Source organism: Bombyx mandarina, chromosome 05, assembly GCF_030267445.1.
Source record: "Bombyx mandarina strain Sakado chromosome 05, ASM3026744v2".
Classification (NCBI taxonomy): Eukaryota; Metazoa; Arthropoda; class Insecta; order Lepidoptera; family Bombycidae; genus Bombyx; species Bombyx mandarina.
Genome location: NC_143212.1, coordinates 5,234,301 through 5,259,965, shown reverse-complemented (window position 1 = coordinate 5,259,965; position 25,665 = coordinate 5,234,301). Strand labels below are relative to the sequence as shown.

Below are 25,665 nucleotides of genomic sequence, written 5' to 3'. Positions count from 1 at the left end.
TGACCAATCTATAACTATATGTCATGATTTTTTAAATGCGGCGAGGTCTTCTAATTTTAACTGTTTATCATAGATTCAATATTTCTCAATATCACTACGCACATGGCCGCTATTTCGGAATCGTCGGTTCGGATTTAAACAGTTGCATTATCAACGGGTGCGGTGTCGGTCAAAGCTTGCACTTCTACATTGATGTCTCGATACAGTTCAGAAAGCGCCTGTGTGATAATGGTTTAATGGAAAACCGTAACGTAATAAAAGTGAATAGAAAAAAGCCGGTTAGAGCTAGTCGCTAATAACCAACTAAGAACTAGGTACGGGACCTATTTACGTTGCGGCATACTGAGCTAAATTCATACAATATTGCTACATGCCAATTGATTACCACTGATTGTGTTTAAAACGTTCCAAATATTTGTTAGTAAGTTGTAAATAACATAATGCCGGTCAGTATCTAGGTTAAATTACGATTACAACTTTGGATTATGATGAGCTGTGATAGTTGGCCATTCATTAGAAGCGATGCGATTATGACGACTTTCAACAAATTACGACATATATTTCTATACAGACACATACCCAACATGTGTGCATAAGAGCTATTTGCACGTTGAAGGCATTACATATTATGTCATTGAATAAAAATAAAGCGAGTAAAATTTTTAATTTCGTTAATTATTCGTAGTAATGGTAGAGCGTGTTGCAGGCCCGCATACGTTAGTAATGTCATCATTGAGTCTGCTTCTGCTGCCAAGGAAACGTGTGTTCTGGTAATGGGACACTCGTTCTAAAATACAATTAAAACTTAAATCTTATGGGTCAAAGTGGGTGGAGGCATTCACACTATATCTGAGTGAGGGTAACGACATAATATTAGCTTGAGCTGCGATACGTAAATATAACATTTTTTTGACGTAAATATAACATTTGATAGAGGAGCGTTCGTGTAATGAAGAATAATTAGTGTGCTGTTGTGTTGGCTAAATGAACTTAGTCTAAAAACTAATTTAGTTACACAATTCAATCAGGTTTATTTAATTACTTTTAATGAAATAAACCTGATGTAGTTTTGAACGAAGTAGCCCGCACGGGTAGGTACCATCGCCCTGCCTATGTCATTTCGGTTTGAAGGGTGGAACAGCCGTTGTACTTTTAAAACAGAGTTAGAACTCATGTTTCAAGGTGGGTGGCGGCATTTACGTTGTAGATACTATGGACTCCGGCAATCACTTGACACCATATGGACCGTGAGTTCATACACCCAACTAAGCTTTAAAAAAAACGAATTTACACTCTTAAAGGAAGTAGCGCAGCTATGCTTCTATATAGTCTTATTGCTTGTTCATGAGCATCGATGACTACTCATCAGGTGTGACACATAAGAATAAGGCGATAAAAAAAGATAACCTTCGTGATCACAAATTACAAACGCAGATTGACGTGGACATAATTCCCCAACAGTCACATTTATTTAATATAAAAACAGCAGTTAAATGCTATTACCAATGGACGACCTGTTATAAATCTATACTTGACTTTCGAACGAGGGCGACTGAGCCGAAAGGTGGATAATTAATAATTGTCATTGGGCTTTGTGGGGGATTTGTGGCTTCGTTCGCACCCCTGCCCCGTGGTCACCTGTTGGTTAGTGTACGTTTTAATAAGTCTCCATTATCGGAGCACTTGTTTGGTAATTTCACTTCGGAAATTGAATAAATGATTTGTATCGGCAAGTTGCTTTTCATTTATATATTCGGTAAATATTATTTGAGATGTGAATGTTGTCGCCCGTCTTGAAGTATTACGTGGAAGTATCAATTATATTTTGACGTCCGTGCTATCTATTAAATTAGATTCATGCATGCCTCGCATTAGAGATAAAGATGGAAATACTTCGTTGTGTGAGCACACAATATCACTAGTAACTAAAAAATATGTGTTTGTGTTGAATTATTTAAAAGACGTTAATACTAATAGTACAGGATCCCTGGTACGCTTTTCATCATTTATTATTAACAAGCTGATTTTTCGTGAGTAGCTTCCTTTTGACCTGACGCCCAACTTTTTTCCTTAGAGTAACGTTGGTAAATGGTAGCTTACTAGGGGTAGCAAGGATAAAATATGTTGATATCACGAATTTTAAAAATTTATTACCATTCGATTTTTTCTTTTTACGAATAAATCAAAATCAGCTTGTTAGTAATAAATTATGAAAAGTGTACCAGGGATCCTGTACTATTAACAATTTTATCATTCAAAGAAATGAGATAGTCACATTATATTACTATTAACAATTTTATCATTCAAAGAAATGAGATAGTCACATTATATTGGCTGCTCGATTAATCCACAAGTAAAACTACACAACTCGGAAAGTTCTAGTGGATTCACTGGTGTTAACTTTTATTAGTGCCAGTGAAAGCTTTTCTTTTTTCATTTCGATGCGAAGTAAAACTAATTTCTCTCTCATTCGAAAGTTATATTCGCTCACATAGTATTGCACATGCACTTGGCTTCTGAGTCTTCTCTATATGGTCAAAATACGTAGCAATAATATTATATTATAGTTAACTAGATGATGACCGAGCTTTGCTCGGCTTATTTTTTTTTTATAACGCCGTCTTGTTGTGTCTTTAAAGCAGTAAAAATAGTATTATTATTCGCCAATAGATATCGGGAAGAGTCATAAAGTTGATTATCGATAAAGACGATAATTGAAAACACGAATAAAACAACATTTTCTGAAAATAAATCGTAGCTAGATCGATTTATCGTCCCCGAAATCCGGTGTTGTATACTAAATTTTATGAAAATCGTTGGAGCCGTTTCCGAGATTCAGATAATATATATATATATATATTTATATACAAGAATTTCTCGTTTAAAGGTATAAGATATACGCGAGGAAAACTATACTGAATCGAAAACGTTACGAACATTTGTTAAAATATTGATTTAAAATTAACTAATGCTTCCTAGCACTGTCAGCAGTGTAATAAACAATTTACCACGTTGATTAACTGTAGTCGTAATTCAATTAAAGTTACATGATTAAAGTAAGAGTGGTTGCGTTTAATTGATGAATTATTGTGGTACTGTTTAGCGGCTTGTTACATAGGAACAAATTTCGTACGATCGCATGTGCATGAAATTTTGAATGCCGTAAATAAAAAGTTCGTTGCTTTTTCCCCCTACCTATTCTTTGGTAGCCTAAGGAGTTATTCCAGATACGCCCGGACGGGGATTTCCTTGCTATGAACGTTTACGGTTGGTAAATAAGATTGATAAGAGGAATTTGTTTGATAAAGATAATTATATGTAATAACTCAAGAGTCGTTCGCATTGTTTGACTTATCGATCGCCCCTATAAGTAGTATGAGTATGCTTTAAATCCGAGTCACTGACTATGTTTAAAACCTTTGCTATAATTCGCTAGTTTGTCATTTGTGAAAACCAATCAATAATAAATCCTTAGAAACATACCTGATGAAGTGAAATTGTAATATAATTAGTAACAGCTTGAAGTGTGTATACTTATATATTATAGCATAGCATAGTATTAGCATAGCATTTAGTATATAACATAATTAATAGGTGTATTCTCGTATGTCCCCCTAATAAGGCGGACCAACCAGAAACATAGGCTTCTTCATAATTGTAAACTAAAATTAAGATGATTATTAAACATAGAATACACGCAAGAAGAAGTTTTCCTTTAACACCTCCCAAAGTACAACATTACAAACGAACGACTTAATATTTTTGTGACGGTAACATTTTAGCAATAGCTCTCGTCCGCCAACCTTAGATTTTTTTAAATAGAGATAAAAACCCATCTTTCTGCGCACTTTACAGCATTATCAAGTAATCATTATAATTATCAAAATTTCAAGTATCTAGCTCTGGAGAAGTCCAATCTACAGTCTTTTAAAAAAAATCCGCTGAACTTTTCATTTTAAAATTTCTTGGTTCGGAACAAATCAACAAATATACTTATAAATCAAACGCGTTACATGATCGCTTATAATGAATATATCGATAATACGTCGGGCTCACTTATCGTTATGCATTAACATTACGAGAATGATTCATAGTGAACCAAATGATTACAGACAAAACTAACTGATTGTAAAGTTCGTTGAACCGATCCGTTTTAACGCCACTAATTAACTTTCATTATACTAGTTTTGGGTGTCCTAATGAGGTACAAGGATTCCATTACGGAAGGTCGAACAAAAGGAAACGGGATTGTTAATTTGAGGAAACTCATTTAACTAATTATACATAATATAATATTAATATAAATCTTGAGTCGTCAGTGATTATGGTCGAGTTTGGGCGAAAACTAGCTATTAATATTTAAATTGCATAACAGAGGGTGTGTTGTATACTTTCATCCTAAAATTGTATATTTCAAGTTTGTTTCTTCCTTTAAAAGAGTAAACGTTTTTAAGTATTTATTATATTTTAAGATGAATAGTGACGTGACTGGTTTGTGATTTATTATGAAAATAGAACTATTCTAATATTCTATACATTAAGATTCCCCGTGTAATTGCATTTACATAATATTCTTAAAATATATAAGTTTAATGCGTTCCAGCATTTGCAAAACAAATCGCTTTGATCCCGGTCTGAAATTAATAGTGCATGAATAACATTAATTACATCTGTCGGTGACAGTCGTTTGCACTGTTTCTGTTATCTCTGCAATTTACACAATAGATATAATTGTGGCCGAACATTAATACCGTTATGAGCTGTCGACCTAAACTAAAAAGGTCGCAGTGCATTGGCAATGACAGTTATGTTGTTTGGGTAATGTACTTGAACTGGCAGGATTGTGACCGTTAAGTACTTTACGTAAATTGGATCACGGCGATGAGGGTCAAGTTCCGCGATCTGGCTTTTGTGGATATCTTTATGGATATATAGCCGTACTCGCCCGCTTCGCTGCGCATTTAAAATAACATCATTATTTATTGTCATTATTATTAGGGAGTCCAACATTCATATAAATATGGCCTATCCATTAAGTACATGTATTTTCTACATGGATACCAAGTTTCAAGTCAATCGGATGCATGGTTCAGTAATTATAACGGAACATCCGTAAAAACCACTGTAGATTTATATATTAGTATAGAATTAGTATAGATATACTATAATAATACATTTCAAATATGGCTCCTTTACTAAGGTTTAAATACTTTTGTTGTTGTTGTTGTAGGCCTAGGGTACCCCACTGGTACATAGGGCCCAAGTACTGGTACAAGTTGTCTCCACTTGACCCTGTCTTGCGCTTGCTCGTTGACATCACTCCGGGTCACGTTGGCAGTCCTCATCTTACTCTCCACGGTGCGTCGCCAAGTATGTACAGGGCGACCAGGCCTTCTCCTGCCAAGCGGCTGCCACTCAAACGCGATTGATGCTGCGTTGACTCCGCTGCGGCGTAGAGTGGGTCACATTTAAATACTATGAGTGGTCATGAATTCTGTGTACATATTTTTAAATGAAACGATTGTCGTTATTTTTAAGGATCCAATTTCTTCGTTTCATGTCCATAAAACTATTACTTCTGAGACATCATCATAAATACATCTGCTATACTAATCTTCAACTTTAAGTTACACTTTGCTGAGTGTGGGTCTCATCTATAAGTTCCCAATTTACGGTCTAGGCTAGACGCGTCCAATTCTTTCCCACAATCAAATCATCCATTTCTACGTCCAATTCGAGATTCTGCTAATGACCAAAGTATAATATAAATGTAAATGATCAAATTTCATTGTAAAACATTTATTTTAACTTTAGGCATTGCTTCTTAGTTGTTGGCAAATAAGTCTGCTGTAAATAGATGCGTCTATCTGCAATTCGGGATGCAATGCCAAACGGTTTATTTAATAACGCAATATTTTTGGCCCTAATGGTACATTTGTGCCTGCCAAATGGCAGGGTTTTAGGGTTCAAGGGTATTGCGTAAGTTAGACCGATTAATTGATGATCACGGATACTCTCACTTTTCGAGCAATGCTATGTACAAAACTAAGTGTTTCTGAAGCTTATATTTTTTCAATGAAAATCACAAAAACAGACAGTAATTTGTTTTAATTATAAAACAAAATGGCGTACGCCTGTTAGCGTTAATCTGTAGGTATATAAGTATGACTTAGCGGTAGGCAGTGGCCTAGCTATGCTGCTGCTGTAACTCTCCTCTACCCTTGGTATAATCAATGTCCATGTGCGTTGCTGATCATGTAGATTTAGTGGGTCGTTATTTCGGATACCTTCGACTTCAATAAAAATGAAAATGCTTAGAAAGTTTACATATGTCTAAATTAAACAGCCCTCGTTATTTATTGTCATGTCATAGCATATGACTTGAGAATTGAGATAATAACTATTTAGATAAAACAGAGGTGGGCTCTATTGTATTTCTATTGTTTGAGTATGTCAGAAGAGGTCATGATCTTCCGATGTTAAGTGATTACTGAGGACGCATTACAATCTTAAAAGATGAGGTTAAAGACCCAATATTACAATTATAAAATACATTATCGCAGCCGTCTCGTCCGCCATGCTGGCATGAGCTTGAAGTCTCAACTGAATTGTACAACGATTATCCCCTGCTATTAGAGCAAACCGGAAAACATGATGGCTTCGCGGTAGGAATTGGCAGAATTGTGGTAACTATCCATCCAGACTCCCCATACATACGGCTTGCCAGTAATCACACAAAATTTCATTTGCGCTTTACATTTTAGTAGGTAGTCCTTTCACCCGATAAGAGTACACTGGTCGTCATACTCATTAGGTCATGACGGCCTCTTCACGCAGTGAACAATTTAGCTGGTTTTAGTTACGAGTTAAGTCATCAGTGTGCTGCACAAAAGCGCTTTGTTGAGTGCTAAAAAAGGAAAGCTAGAAGCACTATGGTCGGTGCCGCACCGCAGAGGCGCGCGTCAGGTCGTCGACCGGCCTTGCGCCGCGCAAGCCGGCGACGATGTGACCCTTGCTTTGTTTCACGTCTCACTCAGCACCCGATGCAAATACCTCCGACAAACTATACAGACTGCGGTACCGGTCTCCTATGCTTTTCATTCGACTGTGATAGTAAGGAACCGCTATGATTCAAGTTAGAAATACATTACTTTATATTAATGTATCGGTTGCCAAGCCAAGAAAACGATGCAAGGTCGCGCTGTTCGTTATAATTATTGCACAATTCGGTAACACTAATCTGGATTTACTATAGCGTAGATCTGCTTGCGCGTGCGTCATCAAATACAGTTTTAGCTTGCGGAAGGGCACGGGGTATAATATTGGTCTGCTTCTACAGTACGGGTAGCGCACTCGTTTGTCGCGACGTGTTTCATTTTCCACGGTCGTAACTTGTTGATGAAATAATAAGGAGAGACGTGCCCACGCGACTTCTGGCGACACTCTGTCTACCGCAAAACTGGCGCAATTCCACTTCCCGAATGTTTTTTTTTTTAAATTCTCCGTTATATTGTTGCAGTACCTGATCAAGTTCAATGAGATAAAAACTAAAAAAGGAATCGAGTTGCTTCAGCATTTAGTTGAGTACTATCACGCGCAGACAAATTATTTTCAAGACGGCTTGAAGACAATCGAACATTTCGGTGTTTATGTAGCTGATCTGAGTGTCCAGCTACAGAAAATCAGACAGCAACAAGACGACGAGAGAAGGGGGCTCCTAGAATTGAGGAACATGTTGAGGGCAGCAGCGCCACAGGATCGAGAGGTGACCATTTCTTTTATATAATTTATTTAGTATTTTCTTCGGTTTTGACTGAGCCGTTAAAATATTTAGAACTACTTTTACGGTTTACTATCGCGTTTTTTAATGTCATTACATTATTTCCAACGCTTTGAATACGTCACAAATTTCGTGGACACGAACGTCTACGGTGTTATTCTTCGACATATGAATATTGTGCTAACTACCGTCTATTTTTGTATAAAAAAATTTTTTATACTTTTCATTTCGCACAAAACGTATTGGTTTGATCATTCAATCAACAATTATGTATTGAAGGTTTCAATGTAAATCTTTCTAGGTAGCCTCTTCGGTGGGAGGCTATTCTCTCCACCAACTGCAAGGCGATAAACAACACGGGGTGACCAGAAGTGGTTACCTTTTAAAAAAGTCCGAAGGTAAAGTAAGACGTGTTTGGCAAAAACGTCGCTGTCGGGTCGCCGCTGAAGGTTTTCTGGATATATTCCATGCCGATGAAAACAAGACTCCAGCTAGAGTTAATCTATTGACGTGCCAAATCAAAGTAGCCGCAGACGATAAGAGGGCGTTCGATCTAGTCTCATGTAAGTAAATTGTAGACGTAATAATAAGTTGATAATGTAGAAATTCGCATAAAACTCTAGGACAATTTTTGTACAAGAACTCAGTTTTAAGGTTCATATTGCGATGGCCGGTGGCAACATTACATCCTTCATAAACAAATAAATGTTTTGTGGAATAAGAATGTTTTGCTTGGCAGACAACCGTACCTATCACTTCCAAGCCGAAGACGAGGCCGAGCAAAGGGCTTGGACATCAGTTCTGGTGAACTGCAAGGAGGGGGCCCTCATGAGAGCGTTCCACCAGCAAGTAGGCGAGAGTAGTGACTCCGGTCATTCACTGCTAGATCTACAGAGATCTATCATACGCGCCGTGAGATCAATGCCCGGAAATCAAGTGTGCGCTGATTGCGGTTCGACAAATGGTATAATGACGTTTTCTAATGTGTAAATCCTATGGTCTTTGTTTAGTAACATTTTATTTTTGTATCCTAAATGCTCTCACTGAGCCCGTATACTAAATGAATTAAAAGAAATTAGATATTTATAAGATTATTATTTTTTTAGATCCGACATGGCTATCGACAAATTTCGGTATCATAGTTTGTATCGAATGTTCTGGAAGTCACCGAGAACTGGGCGTCCATATATCGAGGATTCAATCTTTGACTTTAGACAGACTGAGCACTTCGCAGCTATTACTGGCCAGGAACATGGGTAATCAGATGTTCAATGAAGTCATGGAGAACACGCTCGATGATAGAGACAAACTAACGCCCGAGAGTACGATGTAAGTTTATAAGACTGATTCAGTGTTGCATTTTTATATTTATTTTTATTACTTAGATGGGTGGACGAGCTCACGGCCTAACTGTTGTTAAGTGGTTACCGGAGCCCATAGACATCTACAACGTAAATGCCGCCACTCACCTTGAGACATGAGTTTCTAAGTCTCCGTTTTAAGAGTATTTCACACCGAAACGCATTACTGCGATAGGCAGGGCGGTGGTCCTAACCCCAGTAAAAGAAACCAATCCCTACTAATACATAAATGTGGATGTAAGTTTGTTTGTTACGCTTTCACGCGAAAACTGCTCAACCGATCATCATGAAACTTTGTACACATATTCTTGGAGGTATTAGAAGTAACATAGGATACTTTTTATTAAGAAAAAAAAAAAAATTTTTTACGAAAAATTAAAAAAAAATTGTCAAAAAATCTCAAAATCTAGCTTCTTCAACGCCATCTACCGGTTCAGTAATGAAGTTCCAATCCTGAGTGCTGTAAATGAAGTCGCGGGTAAAATTTAGCGTAATGCCAAAGTAACTATTTCACGCGGACGAAGTCGCGGGCAAAAGCTAGTTATTACATACAAAAAACTTATGATGAATGTTCCAGGGAAGAGCGTCTCAGGTTCATACGCGAGAAGTACGTGTACAGAGCGTGGGCGGCGCGCACGTGTCGCGACGCGGCCGAGCGTCTCTCCGAAGTCGAGCACGCAGTCAACAACGGACACTTGCAGAACCTGTTGCAGGCGTACGCTGAAGGCGCCGATCTGGCTGCGACGCTTCCTTGTTCGGTAAGCCTTCTAACGGTACAGCAGCCTTTCCCAAAGTGAGCGATAACGCCCTCTTGTGTTTGCTGCAGGCCTAAAGGGGGGCGGTATGATACCCAGAAAAAAATGGGGGCGTTGTGTAGAGGTTTGGGAGGCGATTTCTAATTTTTATCTAGGAGGACTCTTAGACACCGATTGAGCTTTCGCTAGTGGTTTTTAAGTAGGTGAAAAAAGGGGGGCGCTAAAAATAATTTATTCTCAAAGTGGGCAGTAGACAAAATAAGTTTGGGAACCCCTGCGGTATAGCGAGAGCGAGTACTGACAAGTGACGTCATCAAAACATCAATAGAAAAGGCACATTGCTTCTCTCTTCTGCTGTATTGTCTTGAAGGCACCCCGTCACACACGCGCCCTAGGGAAATAATGATAACATAATTTGAACATGAGTGTGCTTACTTTAGAATTAAAAGTAAATAGGTATTAGGACTTTCTATTAAATATATTCATTCGCAAAAGGCAATACTGACACGCTGATGTCGTGTGTTTTGTTTATATGACCATTAGAGTGAGTATTCGGTCAGATGGAGCGTCAATTATTCACGCTATGTATGAATCGAAATCCACGTGTTTAATATTTAAAAAATTAGTATACATTCCCTCGCTACATTGAAGGGACCCGTTGATAGGAATAACAAAACTCAACCAATGTACTATGAGCTTCCGCTTTAATGATATACATATGTATGTTCGTTTATTTTTCTTGTCTAAATGTTAAACGAGTTCACCCTACCTAAAGTGGTTTACAGGATGGACATCACAACGTGAGTGCCGACACCCACCTTGAGACATGAGGTCAAAGTCGCAGTTACGTCACGTAATGGCTCTCCCGGCCTATAAATGACATGATGATGGTCCCTATCCGCGTGTAAATATCGGTTAGCGATTTCACTCGGAGAATGCTGCTGCCCATTCGCCAGTGAATCAATTGGTCACCGTTTCCAATTTCAATGACATAAAAACGTTAGGCATACGTTTTATTGTTATACATATATTATTATATTAATGATTGAGTAAAAAATTAACCGAAAATTTATTTCAAATCTTTGGACTATATCTCGTGTCAATGTTAGGTGCTTATTGTAGATTACTCTAGAAAACACCTTGATTATTTTTTTGGTTAGATACATGCCAAATAGTTATATTTTAAAATTAACTAATAAAATAAATAAATTATTAATTCGATTAAATTTCGATTGAGAGCTCTATGTCTCTTTAAATAAAGAACATATTCGTTGCTGTTTTTTTTTTTTTTTTTCATATCCCTTTATCTTTCAGTACATTAAATTGGTATTAAATTGAATCGAATCTCGGTATGTCCATTTACAGGACTGCGGCGAGACAGCCCTCCACTTGGCCATATCGCGGGAGCTGGGCGACGGTTCCTGCTTGCACATAGTCGATTTTCTAGTCCAGAACGGTGGTTCTCAACTATTAGACAAGGCGACCTCGACCGGCATGACGGCTCTGCACCTGTGCGCGGCGACCGATCGAACGGAACCGATGAAGTTGCTTCTCAAAGCCGGCGCCGATTCGTCGGTCAGGGACGGCAGCGGTCGGACGCCCTTGCAGATAGCGAGGCAGCTGGGCCATCATGGATGTCAGGAATTGGTGAGTTTTTTTTTTATGTTATAACCACCAGGACGGATCATGAACGATTTGACAGCCCTTCTGATATTGGCTTAAGGCGATCATAGTCTAGTCCCACAGACACAGCCCCCTGAGTTTCTTGCCGGATCTTCTCAGTGGGTCGTGTTTCCGATCCGGTAGTAGATTCTGCGGAACACTGTTCTTGTTAGGGTCAGTGTTAGCATCACTTCGGTTTGAGCCCCGTGAGCTCACCTACTAGCTAAGGTTACGCTGAAATAGCCTCTCAAGGCTATCAGCTTAGGTAGGAAAAAAAATGGTCTTGACAACAGTGATACAGTTGTTCGTATTGAAACACTAGTCTGAGTATAAATCTCTTTAGAATAATGGGTATGCTATTTATTAAATCGGGGCGCGAGCGGCAGAAATTGAAAGGATTTGGTGTATATTTGTGTGAGCTAGCTAATAAGACATACTCAATATTTCTGATATTATGAGTTATTTGGATCTGCTAGCTTAAGAATTTTATTATTTATTTTATATTCCACCGTTCAAACCGGAACATATTACAACTTTGCTGCAGATATCAGCTGACTTTTAGTGTCTACCTGTGAGGTTTTACAATATGCTTCAACGCCAGTCTGATTTACCTGTTATCCTGGTATTACTAATATAGATTAATAACGATGATTACTTCCGATGAGGTGGACCTTAAAAATTTCTATAACTAGCAAACAAACAAGTCTTGTAAACGACGGTCATTTCATTTCAATTAGCCTGGCGATTAAATACCAATTATAGGTAAAAGGCAGGAAAATTTTATCAGATGTAAATAAGGAAATGATAAAAAACCTCAGTGTTAATTTTGTACGAAACATAAAAACTAAATATGTAATATTTTTTGAATAATTTCGAGAATCATATCGAGCAAGATCGAGGGACTGCTGATCAATAACCTTTGCAGTAGGCACTTGGAAGGAGAAAAAAAAATTAAAAAATGTAATGGTATAAAATGTATATAATGATAGTTATGTGGTAGATTTTTTAAGTTGCTAACATAGATTATAAGTAATTATTACTAACAAAATGTTAAGGTTTAAAAAAAAAAAACTGTAATAAAGTATTAATATATATATAAATATTATTGTTACAGTTGGAGAGTGTGGATAAGAGAGATAAAAACATATTCGAGAACATAAATATAGACTGGAACTTATCGCACGACGACGGCTCAACTGACTTCTCGGATGACGACACTGTTATCGACGAAAGAGTGAGTGTCGTTAACTAATAAATAACTTACCCTTTACAAGACAGTTTGCTTAAATATATAAAGATGAAACGTGTGAATGGTGAAAGCATTGATTAAATCGATATCAATAAAAACAAAAAGTATCACCCTGTATATTTCGAATGGTTTTTCTTTTTTTTTTTAAATATTATCGTCATTTATTCCGTGATAACTGAATGACTCGCTCGACAGCCTCTACAGGGCGTCAATATGAATGACTATCCTCTTGACATTTCAAGCACAAAATCGGATACACATTTTGGATAGATCGTTATTACACATCCCTTTATGTCATACCACAATTTTATTTTATGTGCCACGATCCTAATTCCACATAATATGCGATGTTCATTTTTATATTTGTTCAGCAAAACGGTAGCGTTACTCCGGAGAAGAAGTGTCCCCGTTCCCGGCCGCCGTCGTACGCGGGTGGGTCGGTGGGTCCGGGCGCGGCGCCCGCGGGCAGCGCCGGCGGCGACTCCCCCGTGCTGCGGTCCCGCTCGTCGACCTGCGATTCGTTACACCACGCCCCCCCGACGCCAACTACGCTGCCAAGGAAACCTAACGTCTGTGAGTAAAATGCAATAAGTCAAAATTGGCGAGGCAGAGAGAATGCGAAGAATGGAGGCTTTGTTCATATTTTTCTTTTAATGGCTTACATGTGTGGACGAGCTCACAGCCCACCTGGTGTGGTTGCTGGAGCACATAGATATCTACAACTTAAATGCGCCACTCACCTTGAGATATAAGTTCTAAGGTCTAAGGTTCACCAGTAAACAATAATTCAACTTCCTTTATAATTAAACGGCCGTCTGGTGTAGTGGTAAGTGACATGGTCACTACACAAGGAGGTCGCGGGTTCGAATCCCGTCAAGGAAAGATATTTGTATGATAAATATAAAATGTCTTTTCCAGGGTTATGGATGTATATTAAATATATGTATGTGTATAATAAAAAATTTACATTCATTTCCGTTATCTGGTACCTGTAACACAAGTTCTTTACGAACTTAGCTCGGGACCAGTTAACGGGCGTGACCGATTTTAATAAATAAATAAATAATAAAAATTAACTAATTGTTATTGTCAAACCGATATATGCTGTGTGCGCTTTTTGAAGATTAATCGAAGTGGATAAATTAAATGAGATGATGATAAATTCTATATGATTGAACGAAAATACCGTTCTTATCAAATATGGCGAGGCAGGGAGAATATGGAGAATGGAGGCGTAATGTGCATTGGCATTCGTATTTTTTTAATTTTTTTATTGCTGACATGTGTTGAGGAGCTAACAGCCCACCTGGTGTTAAGTGGTTACTGGAGCCCATAGACATCTACAATGTAAATGCCGCCACTCACCTTGAGATATTGGTTCTAAGGTCTCAATATAGTCACGACGGCTGCCCCACCCTTCAAACCGAAACGCATTACTGCTTCACGGCAGATATAGGCGGGGTGGTGGTGCTTCCTACCCGTGCGGACTCACAAGATGTCCTACCACCAGTAATTACGCAAATTGTAATATGGCGGGTTTGATTTTTATTTCACGATGTTATTCCTTCACCGTGGAAGTCAATCGTGAACATTTGTTAAGTACGTATTTCATTAAAAAAATTGGTACCCGCCTGCGGAATTCGAACACCGGTGCATCGCTAGAGACAAATGCACCGGACGTCTTATCCTTTAGGCCACGACGATTTATTATATTATATATAAATTCCTCTGTCAGTAATGCGCTGAATCCAGCACCCGTATGTTAAATCCTCGTTTTCCTAAGAAGTCTCATAACTAATTGAAATAATAATGTAACATAACTAATTTAAATCGATTTTCACAATACTGTCACTATGGGCTGATATTATAATAGCTTACCGTTTTTATGTAGTATCGTTAACCCGGATTGATTGATGCTATCGTTCTGTTTCTTTCTATTAACCTATTTCTATTAATTATAAGAAGAAACAGCATTTTATTTCATAGCATTCAGCGAGAATTTATAGTGGTCAGCACTCACGGTGATTGTATATTGTATGTTAATGTTGATTTCAGATAACATAGGCAGCTTAAAGAAGCGAGCGGCGCCCCTGCCCCCCGCCGTGGCGCTGTCCCACCCCCCGCCGCACCCCCGCTCTACTCCCTCGCCCTCTGCCGACACCACACGCTCACTTCACGGTACGGGAAACACTTAACCTACTAAAGTATGCTAATTAATTCAGAACTGACTTACTTATTTTTTCCTATCTGATGGACTGAGGAGCTACTGACGGACTCGCAGGTAAGCTCACAAGCTCAACCTGAGAGAGTTTACTAACACTATCCCTAGTAAATGCAGTGCTTCGCAGAATCTACCGCCGGATCAGAATCGCGACCCATTTTTATATTTTTTTATATTTATTGCTTTGATGAATACGAACTCACGGTCCATCTGATGTTAAGTGGTTACCGGAGCCCCTAGACATCTACAATGTAAATGCTGCCATCCACCTTGAGACATGACTGTCTCACTTTTAACTAAACATTTTATTTCAGTTATCAGCTCAGCTTCGGGTGTGAAGCATCGTCCCCAGCAGCCTCCCCCCACCCCGCCGCCGACCGTCTCCTCGCTGCAAAACGGCGCGTTTCACCGCGACGAACCGACGCCACCTCCCAGGAAGGTATGACGTGATTCAAATACATACTCAGACAACGTCTAAATTTTATTAAATTAATTCACAACGAATTATCACCGAAATATTTGAAAAAAGAAAAAGGAACTGGGAAGTGTTGCAACTCAAAAAATTTGCCATAGATGTGGCCAAAAGATTAATAGATTAGTATTCGTTTTACACGAGATGTAATTATACATATTTATAATGAGTGTCATGGATATTAAGCCAAAAAAATAATAATCGGATCACTTTAATTTAATTAATATTCCATATTAAAAGCCCATTTTAAAATTAGTTTTTAGATTACACCGATATTTATATAAATCTCAATCGGAGACTGTAAATAAATGTATCAGTATGAATTGTTAGGTCGATAATAGTAACGACACATGAAGAAGTACGAGTTTATGTTTGTTTTTGCTTCAGAAGAAAAATAGATTACACCTGGAAATGGCTGCGAAAGCGAAACTCAAAAGGGTAAAGATTAACAGAAATGAGAAATTAGTGTATTTAAAAAGCTTACCCTTGTTTGTTTTACGCCCCTTATTAATACTGTATTTTTTTTCCAAAGAATCGCACTTATATTATGTCCTATAATAATTTAACTTGAATACGGTACTGCACTGTGAAATAAATTTGTGTATTTTTCCATAATCCTATCGCATTTTCTGGCTTATAGTTTTTTTTTATCTGGAGCTTCTAGAATTGGCCGGCAATATCCTATTGCAGTCACGGATTTTGATTCAATTATTGTATATATGGTGTTCTTATAACCTTTGGACCTGTAATTATAGTATAGTAATTATTACATGAAAAAATCACTTAAAAAATAACAATAAAAAAGAGTTTTATCTATCTATCTACTAAGTTCTGATGATACTGGTCACCCCGAGACGGATTTTTGATTTCATTACAGGCATTATTTTATTTTATATCAACAATAATTTATGAATCGGTTAGAAACATTTAAGTGATGTAACATTTTTTTTAATCCAAGCATAAAGCTCTTGCCTAATAATGCTGACGCATCGCCTCAATGACTCTTTTGTCATATCTACTCTTTCTAGAAATCTTATGATGCTTGTAGTGTACTTATTAGCGTTATTATTTCCTATTGATGATGGGAATTTAATACAGAGGCATTTTTAAATAACAACTTTATCCCCGCGACAAATAATTATATCCTCATTTAGAAGCTTTGATAAGTGAAATACTGCAAATACTATCAATCAAAACGAATTGAAAACACAAATAAAACATGACTTGTAAAAAAAATATTCAAAAATATTCAGTCTTGTTCGTTTTTGTTCTAACAGTTGTGGTTTGTGTGAATATTTTTAATACGCATGATTGAAAGTTAATGTAAAAAACGAAATAGTTATATATTTATGTAAATCACAGACAGAGAATACAATATTTTGTCAGTTTTAATAGTTAAATTCTTACGAAACATTTTCGTTTATATATCAATCTTACTTGCTTTTAGTTAATTTGGAACTCTTCAAATGCCTCAATATAAATTTCGATAAAAAAAATTGTGATTCGTTAACTGATGAAACTCCAATAAATTATTGGGATCATTATTATTGTTAATTTTTAAAATAATACGTTGTCTTTCAGGAATGTTCTAGTCAAGACTCGTCATTAGAGTTGTGCGATATAACGGATTCGTGCTTGGACGAGAGTCGGTTGCATTCGGCCATGTCGTGCGACAGCTCGCGGTCCAGGGACCGATCTAGGCGCAGCGACAGTCGGTCGCTCGACGTCTCCGACACGTCCAGCGTGCACTCCAGATCGCCGTCTGCCTCTATCACTATGGTAGGAGAAACTCCATAAGGCCACTACATGCCATTAAGTATATTGACAAAAATACAGATCGATTTCTACTAAAATATAACGTTGAAGTCGAGATTTAAAGATAAGAAAAAAATTGGTGCGCTGGCAACTTGGTGCAGGTGAAAGAAGTGAAACTTCTTTTGGCGGTCTGTAGTATTGTGGTATTCTTCTTTTAACGAAAGATAGCTAAAGAGATCGGTTTGTACATAAATATAACGTTGAAGTCGAGATTTAAAAATAGAAAAAAAATTGTGCGCTGGCAACTTGGAGCAGGTGAAAGAAGTGAAACTTCTTTTGCGGTGTGTAGTATGAAATTTCTCTTGTAATAGGAATGTTGTGTATAGGAAAAAACGCCCTAGCTCGCTTTGTCCTTTCCCTCTCTTCATAGTCGAGTGGTTCGCGAGACGCCCTGTTTATTTTCTCATTCTCACTCTTCCTAAATTGTATCTTTTCTCTCTAGCCGTAACGAATCTGTCGCGCGTTAAATATTACTCTCAGAGCGCCTAAAGAAGTTTCACTTAAAAAAAAAAAACTTCAAACGAACCCCCTACAAAATAGATATTAACAAAACATTTGTGACGATAAAATGACTGATTAATTTTGAATTTGAATGGCAGATGGGCGGCGTCAGACGGTGTCGGGCTCTGTACGATTGTTCGGCTGACAACGAAGACGAGCTGTCGTTCCGCGAGGGCGAAGTGATCGTGGTCATCAACGAACGCACCGAGGACGACAACTGGATGGAAGGTCAAGTCGAGGGCACGAGCAGGCGAGGGATGTTCCCCGTCTCTTTCGTTCACATGCTACCCGACTAGTGATAGATGAACGCGTCGAGAATGAACAGTTCAGTTTCGGCGGCGTGATCGTGGTACACACACACCGAACATAACATACGCCTCGAATTGAGAAGCTCCCGTTTTTAAAGTCGGTCAAAGCGAATACCACGGTAGTGAGGAGACTGAAGTAACTCAACATTCAACACCTATGATGCTCTGTAACACAAACGTACGGAAATTGCGTTCGTCTAAATGTAATCTTGTATTAATATTCTGCTATAAATGTAAGTGTATTTGAATGTCTAATCTGCTTATCACTAAAAAATAATGAAAACCATAAAAACATTTTACTAAATAGTCCATAAAATTCTATGAACTTTGTAATAAAACTCTCGTAAAGGCCTAAGCATTGGTTTTCAGTTCCAATTGATTCTAATGTCAACATAAACTAAATCATCAATTTTTTTTTAATATATATTAGAATGCTGACTGATATTATTCGGTTTTGCAACTCGTCAAAATAATCGAAATTATTTTTACGATTTAATCTCTCGTGTCTCGTCAGTTGTCGCCACGACAACGAAAAGTATAAAGTATTTATTGAAACGTTAGAAATAATAAAGGCGAGACTGTACCGTGAAAATTGTTTTGTTTATAATACTTACATTTTAAGTATGTCCTTTGCATTTGTACTAAATGCAATTTTGTATGATTCTCCAAGTAAAGCATAAATTCTGCTCAATGAACTCGGCTTTAGCTCTTGCGTCGGATCCAAGTTTGCCCTTGTAATTTGACGTCATTCTTATTTTGCAGGCTTAACTAGGTAATGCCAATCAAAAGTTAAGTCAACGATCAGTATTTGCAACCCCTTAAAATTGTTTTTAAATTAACCATCTATGACTTAGTTAAATTAAAACATTGCATTAATTACGCAAATTAAAACATTGCGACTCATGGTGTGAAAGTAGAATTTAGAAAATAAATATAAACTAATTTATTAAACTGATTTTAAGTAGCTACTGGAACTATTTACTGATTCGTGAGAAGAATAGACGGTAATTCTATACAACATGTGGCGGGTAGCCATCATACAACGCAAGATATTTGCTCGGTAGACCGACGGTCCGAATGTTGTTGTTCGGAACTTGTATATATGTGAGCTTATTTTGAAAATGTCGTAAGCGAGATTCAGGCATCTGTCAAATATCTTGCGTTGTATGATGGCTACCCGCCACAAACATACCACCCTATCTATCACCATTAAAATATAATAAAATAGTTAAAATCTTATCTGCTTAATTCGCCAGCAAAGATTGACAACTGTTATTCCTCAATTAATTGACCAGAGCTAAAGCTGAGACCTCTTTAAAAAAAGCGCTAAAAAAAATTATTTTTACTAAGTATTTACAATTCGTCAATACCTCGACTGCCGATCAATGTCAATAATAAATAAAGTACTATTTTAATCTCAGTAAAGAAATTTCATTATTATTAAAAAAAATGTGACACCAATAATATCATTAAAAGATTGTGCATTGGCCGTCCTAAATGGGATTTTATACTTTTCTTTTTTAAACTTTATACAGTAATTTTATGTAAGAGTACATATTTGAGGTATCATTTATCGATAAAGGACGAACTGTTTTTTTACGTGTGCTATAAAGCCTATAGATTTGCGAACCAATTTTTTGTACTACTTTGTAATGTAATTCATAAGGAGCAAATAAAAGGGCAATAAAAAAAACCCTCAAGAGAACATTTTTGTTTACGGTATACGGTATTCGTTTTTGAATATTTTTTTAAAATTAACGGTTGAGCATTTAAAGTATTAAAATTAAAAGTTTAATGTGTAGAAAGTGTTATGATTGAATCAATACGATTTAGTAAAAGAAAGAAGCGACGTAGTTATGTATACTTATGGTTATGGTAGAACCATTGATTCAGTCGCAGGCGAATAACGCTTATGATGTCATATGTTTCAATTTAATTAATGTTGCACTTCTATCTTATAAAAAACATTATAATTACATTTTGAACAACATCGATTTCATTTGGATTAAACATTGGAAATTTTAAAACTGGCGACATTTTCTTCAAAAATTGAATTGAAACATAGAACATAATTTATTGTACAGTTCAAATTAATAGTGATTTGCCAAAAATAAATATGTGATCTGTAGTTTGGAGATATAGAGGTATAGTATAATATATTCAGCTGTGAACTCTTGTCGGACCAGTGTTTCTTGTATAGTTTGTTCGTGTAGCTTGGTATTGCTGTGTCTTAGACCGTTGGTGCATGCTTTCTAGATTTCGGTAGTCTAGCGGGACTGGTTTTCATTGTATAATCATTTCACTACTCATTTCAAATCGCCATCTTTGTTGTTTTGACATGAGGGATTTAATAAAACTAGCCAATCTGAATATTGGTGATGGGGGAACTGCTCCAGGTTTTAACTGCACGGTTAATATATTTAAAATGCGATGAGGCAATGTAAAGCGCATGAAACATCCTTCAGCCGCCCCGTTAAATGAGTGAATGACATTTGAAGGACAAATTTTGTGCGCTGTATATTGCGGCTTATCAATAAAATATTAACGTTTTGATTCTTAATAGGATATCGGATGTTTTATATTATGGCCGTCACAAATATAAAGTTTAGTAAAGTAAATGAATTTTATACAGTTCAACTATGTTAATATCATTCGGTAGCGGTTCCCTTGCACTCTAGATTTTTAATTAAATTAAAATGTTTTTCGCGGGTCGAAACAAGATTTATGTCACAATTTTGTATCGTATCGTGTGAAATTAATTTCTCGACGTTTCTTTAACTAACCACCTGTATTTGGGTTGTTTTAACTTTTTTTTTTAAACTAGTGTGTGAATTTCGTAATTCGTAAATCTCGTTTTAATAGTAACTAACTATATTACAAATATTGGAATCACACAATTCGGACCAAAGATATTAAAAATATTTGAATGAAGTCTCGCTCATAAATTGAAAATTTATATTATTCTGAAGAGAACATCTGCATAAAGGCAAATAAAACTGTTTTGTATAACGTCATAGCTGAATTAAGATTGTTAATTGTTAAATCAAACTCTAAATCTACACTAAAAAAAGTAACAATATACAATGTAGTCGGCAGGGTAAGTTAATGTCGTACAAATCTGAAAAGCTATGAAAAAAATCGAAAAAAAAACAGTAAACACTGTCCCTTTATATGCTTTCTATTTAATATCGTTCTAGTAATATTTTTAAAATTTTATAAGTAATAGGTATTTATAGTATTAGTATTTATATTTTATTGACTCAATTTCAATTTTGTTCAGTGTTCCTATAATAAATTACCCATTTTATTAAATGATAACGATCAAAATATGTAAACTTTAAAATGATCTTTTATAAACTGTAAATAATAATTTTGTGAATAATTTAATACCTATTTACCGGATATTTTTATACAGTTTCTTAAGTGTTCAGAATATTTGTAGTAGTCGCTTACCCCAGCAGGCGACATTGTATATTTGTTATAAAAATTAATAAAATGTCTAAGAAGCCTGTATTATATTTCACTAATATTAAATGCTACCAAACACATTCCCTGGTATATTGTAATGTTTTTGTATATTTAGTTTCGTAAATATAGTTTGTAATTATAGCGTGTCAGTTATAATGTAACAGTTACCTAGTTTATTGCGCGTGTTGCCATACGAAAAATATTGAATACATATTTTAATATTCCTAATATTATGTGTCTTATTTTTAATATGGTCATAGGCCATTATTATTCCCATTTATTAAAAGTCAACATCTGTTTGGTTTGACACGATGGCTTGAGGGCAAATAATATTACAGCAACCCTTTTCCGCATAAAAGTTAAAACCATACTTTTATTCATTCGAAATATTTTTGCTCAATGAATAGAGGTTAACACGTTTTATTTATTAAATTGTATCCAAAATAAAGTGAAATATATGATGTCTGTGTATATTTGGGGTTATAGCCAAATGACAAGAAAGTCTGTGTATAATTGGGGTTATATCCAAATGACAAGAAAGACTGTGTATAATTGGGGTTATAGCCAAATGACAAGAAATGTTCATAGTGTTCTATGACGCCATGACCGGGCTACCATTAAGATGCGGGTGTCTTAAAGAAATGGCTTCACTAAAATTACTATATACGTTAATTTTGAGACTGTCGCCATGTCGTCACAAAAAGGTTTTTTTAATTGTGTTTACTTTAGTGTTTAAAACACTTCAAGAAAATCCTGTTTCATTAGAAGCATGTATTGCCATAAATAAAAAATACTCCTATTGCAGTTTCTGTGAGACTAATATTATGTATAAATATAATATTGTTTACATTTTGAAATAGGAGAGTACATTAATTTTGTGTTTATAAAAAACACCAGGATCTTTATTCTTTTTAAATAATTTTAACTTATTATTTTAAAGAATAAATGTGATGAAATAATTTTAATGCCATTTTAGCCAGCCTTTACCTATGAAAGTTAAATCATTTTAACCAAACGAAACTATAGCGCATAAGTAATGTTTTAAGAAAGTTATATTTTGTATCTAAACATGTTTTTTTGCTATTCTGTAATTTGTGAAAAAAAATATGTATGAATTTATTAAAACCTCACCATAAATGTCTACATTTTGTAATTTTTTTATACACGTTGTATAAATTTATCCGTAAATGTAAATATACGGATACAGTTAAAAAAAATGATCAGACGCCCGGTTTTCGCATCAAATAATACCCGTATACCGGTAAACACAATGTTATCTTTGGACCCGGTAACTCAATTATCACAAGGTGTGACTACTCGCAAAGGTATTTAAAAGATTCGGTAGGCAGCGGCTTGGCTCTGCCCCTGGCATTGCTGAAGTCCATGGGCGACGGTAACTACTCACCATCAGGTGGGCCGTATGCTCGTCTGCCTACAAAGGCAATAAAAAAATAAAAATAAAAAAAGATTCGGTGAGAAACTCAGTGGGTTGTGTCTATTGGGTAGTCGAACTCGAAACTGGTGGTAGGACCTCTTGTGAGTCCGCGCGGATGGGTACCACCACCCTGCCTATTTCTTCCGTGAAGCTGTAATGCGTTTCGGTTTGGAGGGTGGGGCAGCCGTTGTAACTATACTTGAGAGCTTAGAACTTATATCTCAAGATGGGTGGCGCGTTTACGTTGTGAATGTCTATGGACTCCAGTAACCACTTAACACCAGGTGGGCTCTGAGCTCGTCCACCCATATAAACAATAAAAAAAGGGAACTTCGCCGTAGTCGACGACTTTGACTAGGACGGTGACCGGTGCTTGAAGAGCCTAAAAGTACAGAGAGTGGATCCGGGGGATCTGACAAGACATGCTTAGGGTGACGGTGGCTTTGCTTTGCCCCATCGCCTGGACCGAATATGCAGCTAGCGGTGGCTCTGACACTTCCTTATGATACTCACGTACCAGTTCTAGATATAAGTTGTCGTGAAGATCTACACTCCTCACATACCACGGTGCTCCGACGGCTATCCTGCAGAAACAGCATTGGATGGCCTGGAGAGAGTTAATGTGTGTACGGGTCGCATGAGCGAACACTACACTTGCAGTCATGACGGAACGTATGCTAGTTTTGTAGAGTGTCGACTTGTTAGGAAGGGACAATTTACACTAACACTTGGTATTTAGTGATTCTGGTTCATAATTCTTTGATGCTTCTTACATAATGTGTATGTGATTTTTTGTTGAGAACACGAAGTGTAAAGTTATGGGAATTTTTTATTTATTAATTTAGTATTCCTTCAGGTGTAACTGGTACTGAGCGAGTAACAATGATGGATAATTAATCTTTTAACATCTATTAAGGCCCTAATAAAATTCTTACGGATGTTAGTGGGTCTGTTTTAGCCCTCTTGGCTTTAACACTAAGTTCAGTCATAGGTCCCCGAGTAACCATATGTATCGCTCATGGCATCAGCCCCTTAAGTTTTTGAGCGGGTCACAATTCCGAACTGGTAAGTAGATACATAGGAAAAACAGCTGCCCTTGGGCTGTTTGGTCTTCTGAAGAGGCGCTCGGACAGCTGTTAGCAAATTCCACCTTGTTGGCTGAGCCTACGCTCGCCCAGCCTTTCTGATGAAGCTGCACAGCTTTCTGGGCCATCACCAATTCCTCCATCCCAAATAAAAAGAGTTATAATAAAAAATAATTTATACAGGAACTTCGATTCCTTTGCATTCATAGACTATACTTACCGAATCATCAACACTGTTGCTGTCATCTAAAAAAGTTTTAATTCTAAAAAAGTCCCAAATTTGTTACAAAATAAACAAATAAGTAGGTATCTACGAATAAATAATAAGTCTTAAAATACTTATTATTTATTCGTAGGTAGGTACATACCTGTAACATGATTTTGATTTTACTGATGCTATTAGTGTGGTGTTCAAATTAATTTAAAAAAAACATCAATGGAATTATAGTAACCGGCAAACATCGTGAGCAAATGACCTTGGCTGCGCAGAACCGAATTTTAGATCACTTTGGTGGTGAGGGTGAGGCGCGACGGCAGGGGAAATCGTATCGAGCGCGTTATTGGTAGATCAGTCGAACCTTGCGTAAAGTACGCTTGCGTACAGTGAAAAATCTATCGTTATTAATCGTTAAGTTATATTTTATTATAATTGCTTGTTGACTTTGTTGCCATTGCTATTTGTTGAGTGTTTGTTGATTTTTTATAAAAAATACACTATGCCGCGACAAACTGGTGGAGTATTCAAAAGAAAGGGTAGAAAAATTGTGTACGACGTATATTGCTTCATTATAAAACAGGGGAAGAATGATATTATGGAAAAAGTAAAACAGACTTCGGAAGCAACAAAAACATCAGTGAGTACTGTTAGGTGCATTATTAACGAAGCTAAAGGCTCTGGCTTGCTCATCGTGCTTGGGACTCCGGGTAAGAAAAGATCAGGGAAGAAGAAAGTTACCGGAATGGATAGTTTCGTTCAATCTGTAATAAAAAGGCTTCGAAAATTTTAAAGAAGATATACATTTTAATGGCTCGGAATGAAGTTTACGACGAATTATGAAAGAGCTAGGCTTCAGATGGAAAAAAAAACAGAAAATAATCGGAAGCTGGTAATTGAAAAAAGTAACATTCGATTACTACGAATCGAATATCTTCAAAAAATAATTAATTATAGACAAAAAAGAAGATCGAACCGACCGAGTCGTAAACTACACCGATGAGCCCTATGTCGACTTAACACGATGATGGCGACTCGGGTGATGAAAACAGTGATGATGATAATGGTCAAGATTATGATAACGAAAAAAAAATTACAAATACCAGCTTCGCTTCAACTGAACGAAGACCTGGCAACAGCTCTAGTTTTGACTTAATAGAAGGAATATCTATTTTACCCCAAGATTAAATTATTACAATTATTAACCTATATTTTTTGTTGATGTTCTAATAAATATATAAATAAATACATATGTTGATTTTAATAATTTAATTGCATTATGACGCAGAGTAAATAATATTTTTGCACGTGAGTGTACCATGCGCAAACTTACCCCCAC

At 36.6% G+C, this 25,665-nt stretch overlaps 1 protein-coding gene across 2 annotated transcripts in view; it reads left to right on the top strand.

Moving 5' to 3' along the window:
* The window catches only part of Asap (ArfGAP domain of ASAP), a 56,766-nt gene extending 34,946 nt beyond the window's left edge, over positions 1 to 21,820 (top strand). The window contains exons 5-17 of one of the 2 annotated variants that reach the window (XM_028176866.2): positions 7,520 to 7,765; positions 8,082 to 8,343; positions 8,520 to 8,744; positions 8,887 to 9,109; positions 9,719 to 9,899; positions 11,262 to 11,543; positions 12,673 to 12,792; positions 13,179 to 13,380; positions 14,863 to 14,985; positions 15,343 to 15,467; positions 15,888 to 15,938; positions 17,082 to 17,279; positions 17,915 to 21,820. In XM_028176866.2, coding sequence (XP_028032667.2) covers positions 7,520 to 7,765; positions 8,082 to 8,343; positions 8,520 to 8,744; positions 8,887 to 9,109; positions 9,719 to 9,899; positions 11,262 to 11,543; positions 12,673 to 12,792; positions 13,179 to 13,380; positions 14,863 to 14,985; positions 15,343 to 15,467; positions 15,888 to 15,938; positions 17,082 to 17,279; positions 17,915 to 18,112 — 2,436 coding nt within the window. In that variant the 3' untranslated portion in view covers positions 18,113 to 21,820. The remainder of the gene's footprint in view (positions 1 to 7,519; positions 7,766 to 8,081; positions 8,344 to 8,519; positions 8,745 to 8,886; positions 9,110 to 9,718; positions 9,900 to 11,261; positions 11,544 to 12,672; positions 12,793 to 13,178; positions 13,381 to 14,862; positions 14,986 to 15,342; positions 15,468 to 15,887; positions 15,939 to 17,081; positions 17,280 to 17,914) is intronic. The other variant, XM_028176867.2, reaches the window with a different exon arrangement.
* The last annotated feature ends 3,845 nt before the right edge of the window (positions 21,821 to 25,665 follow it).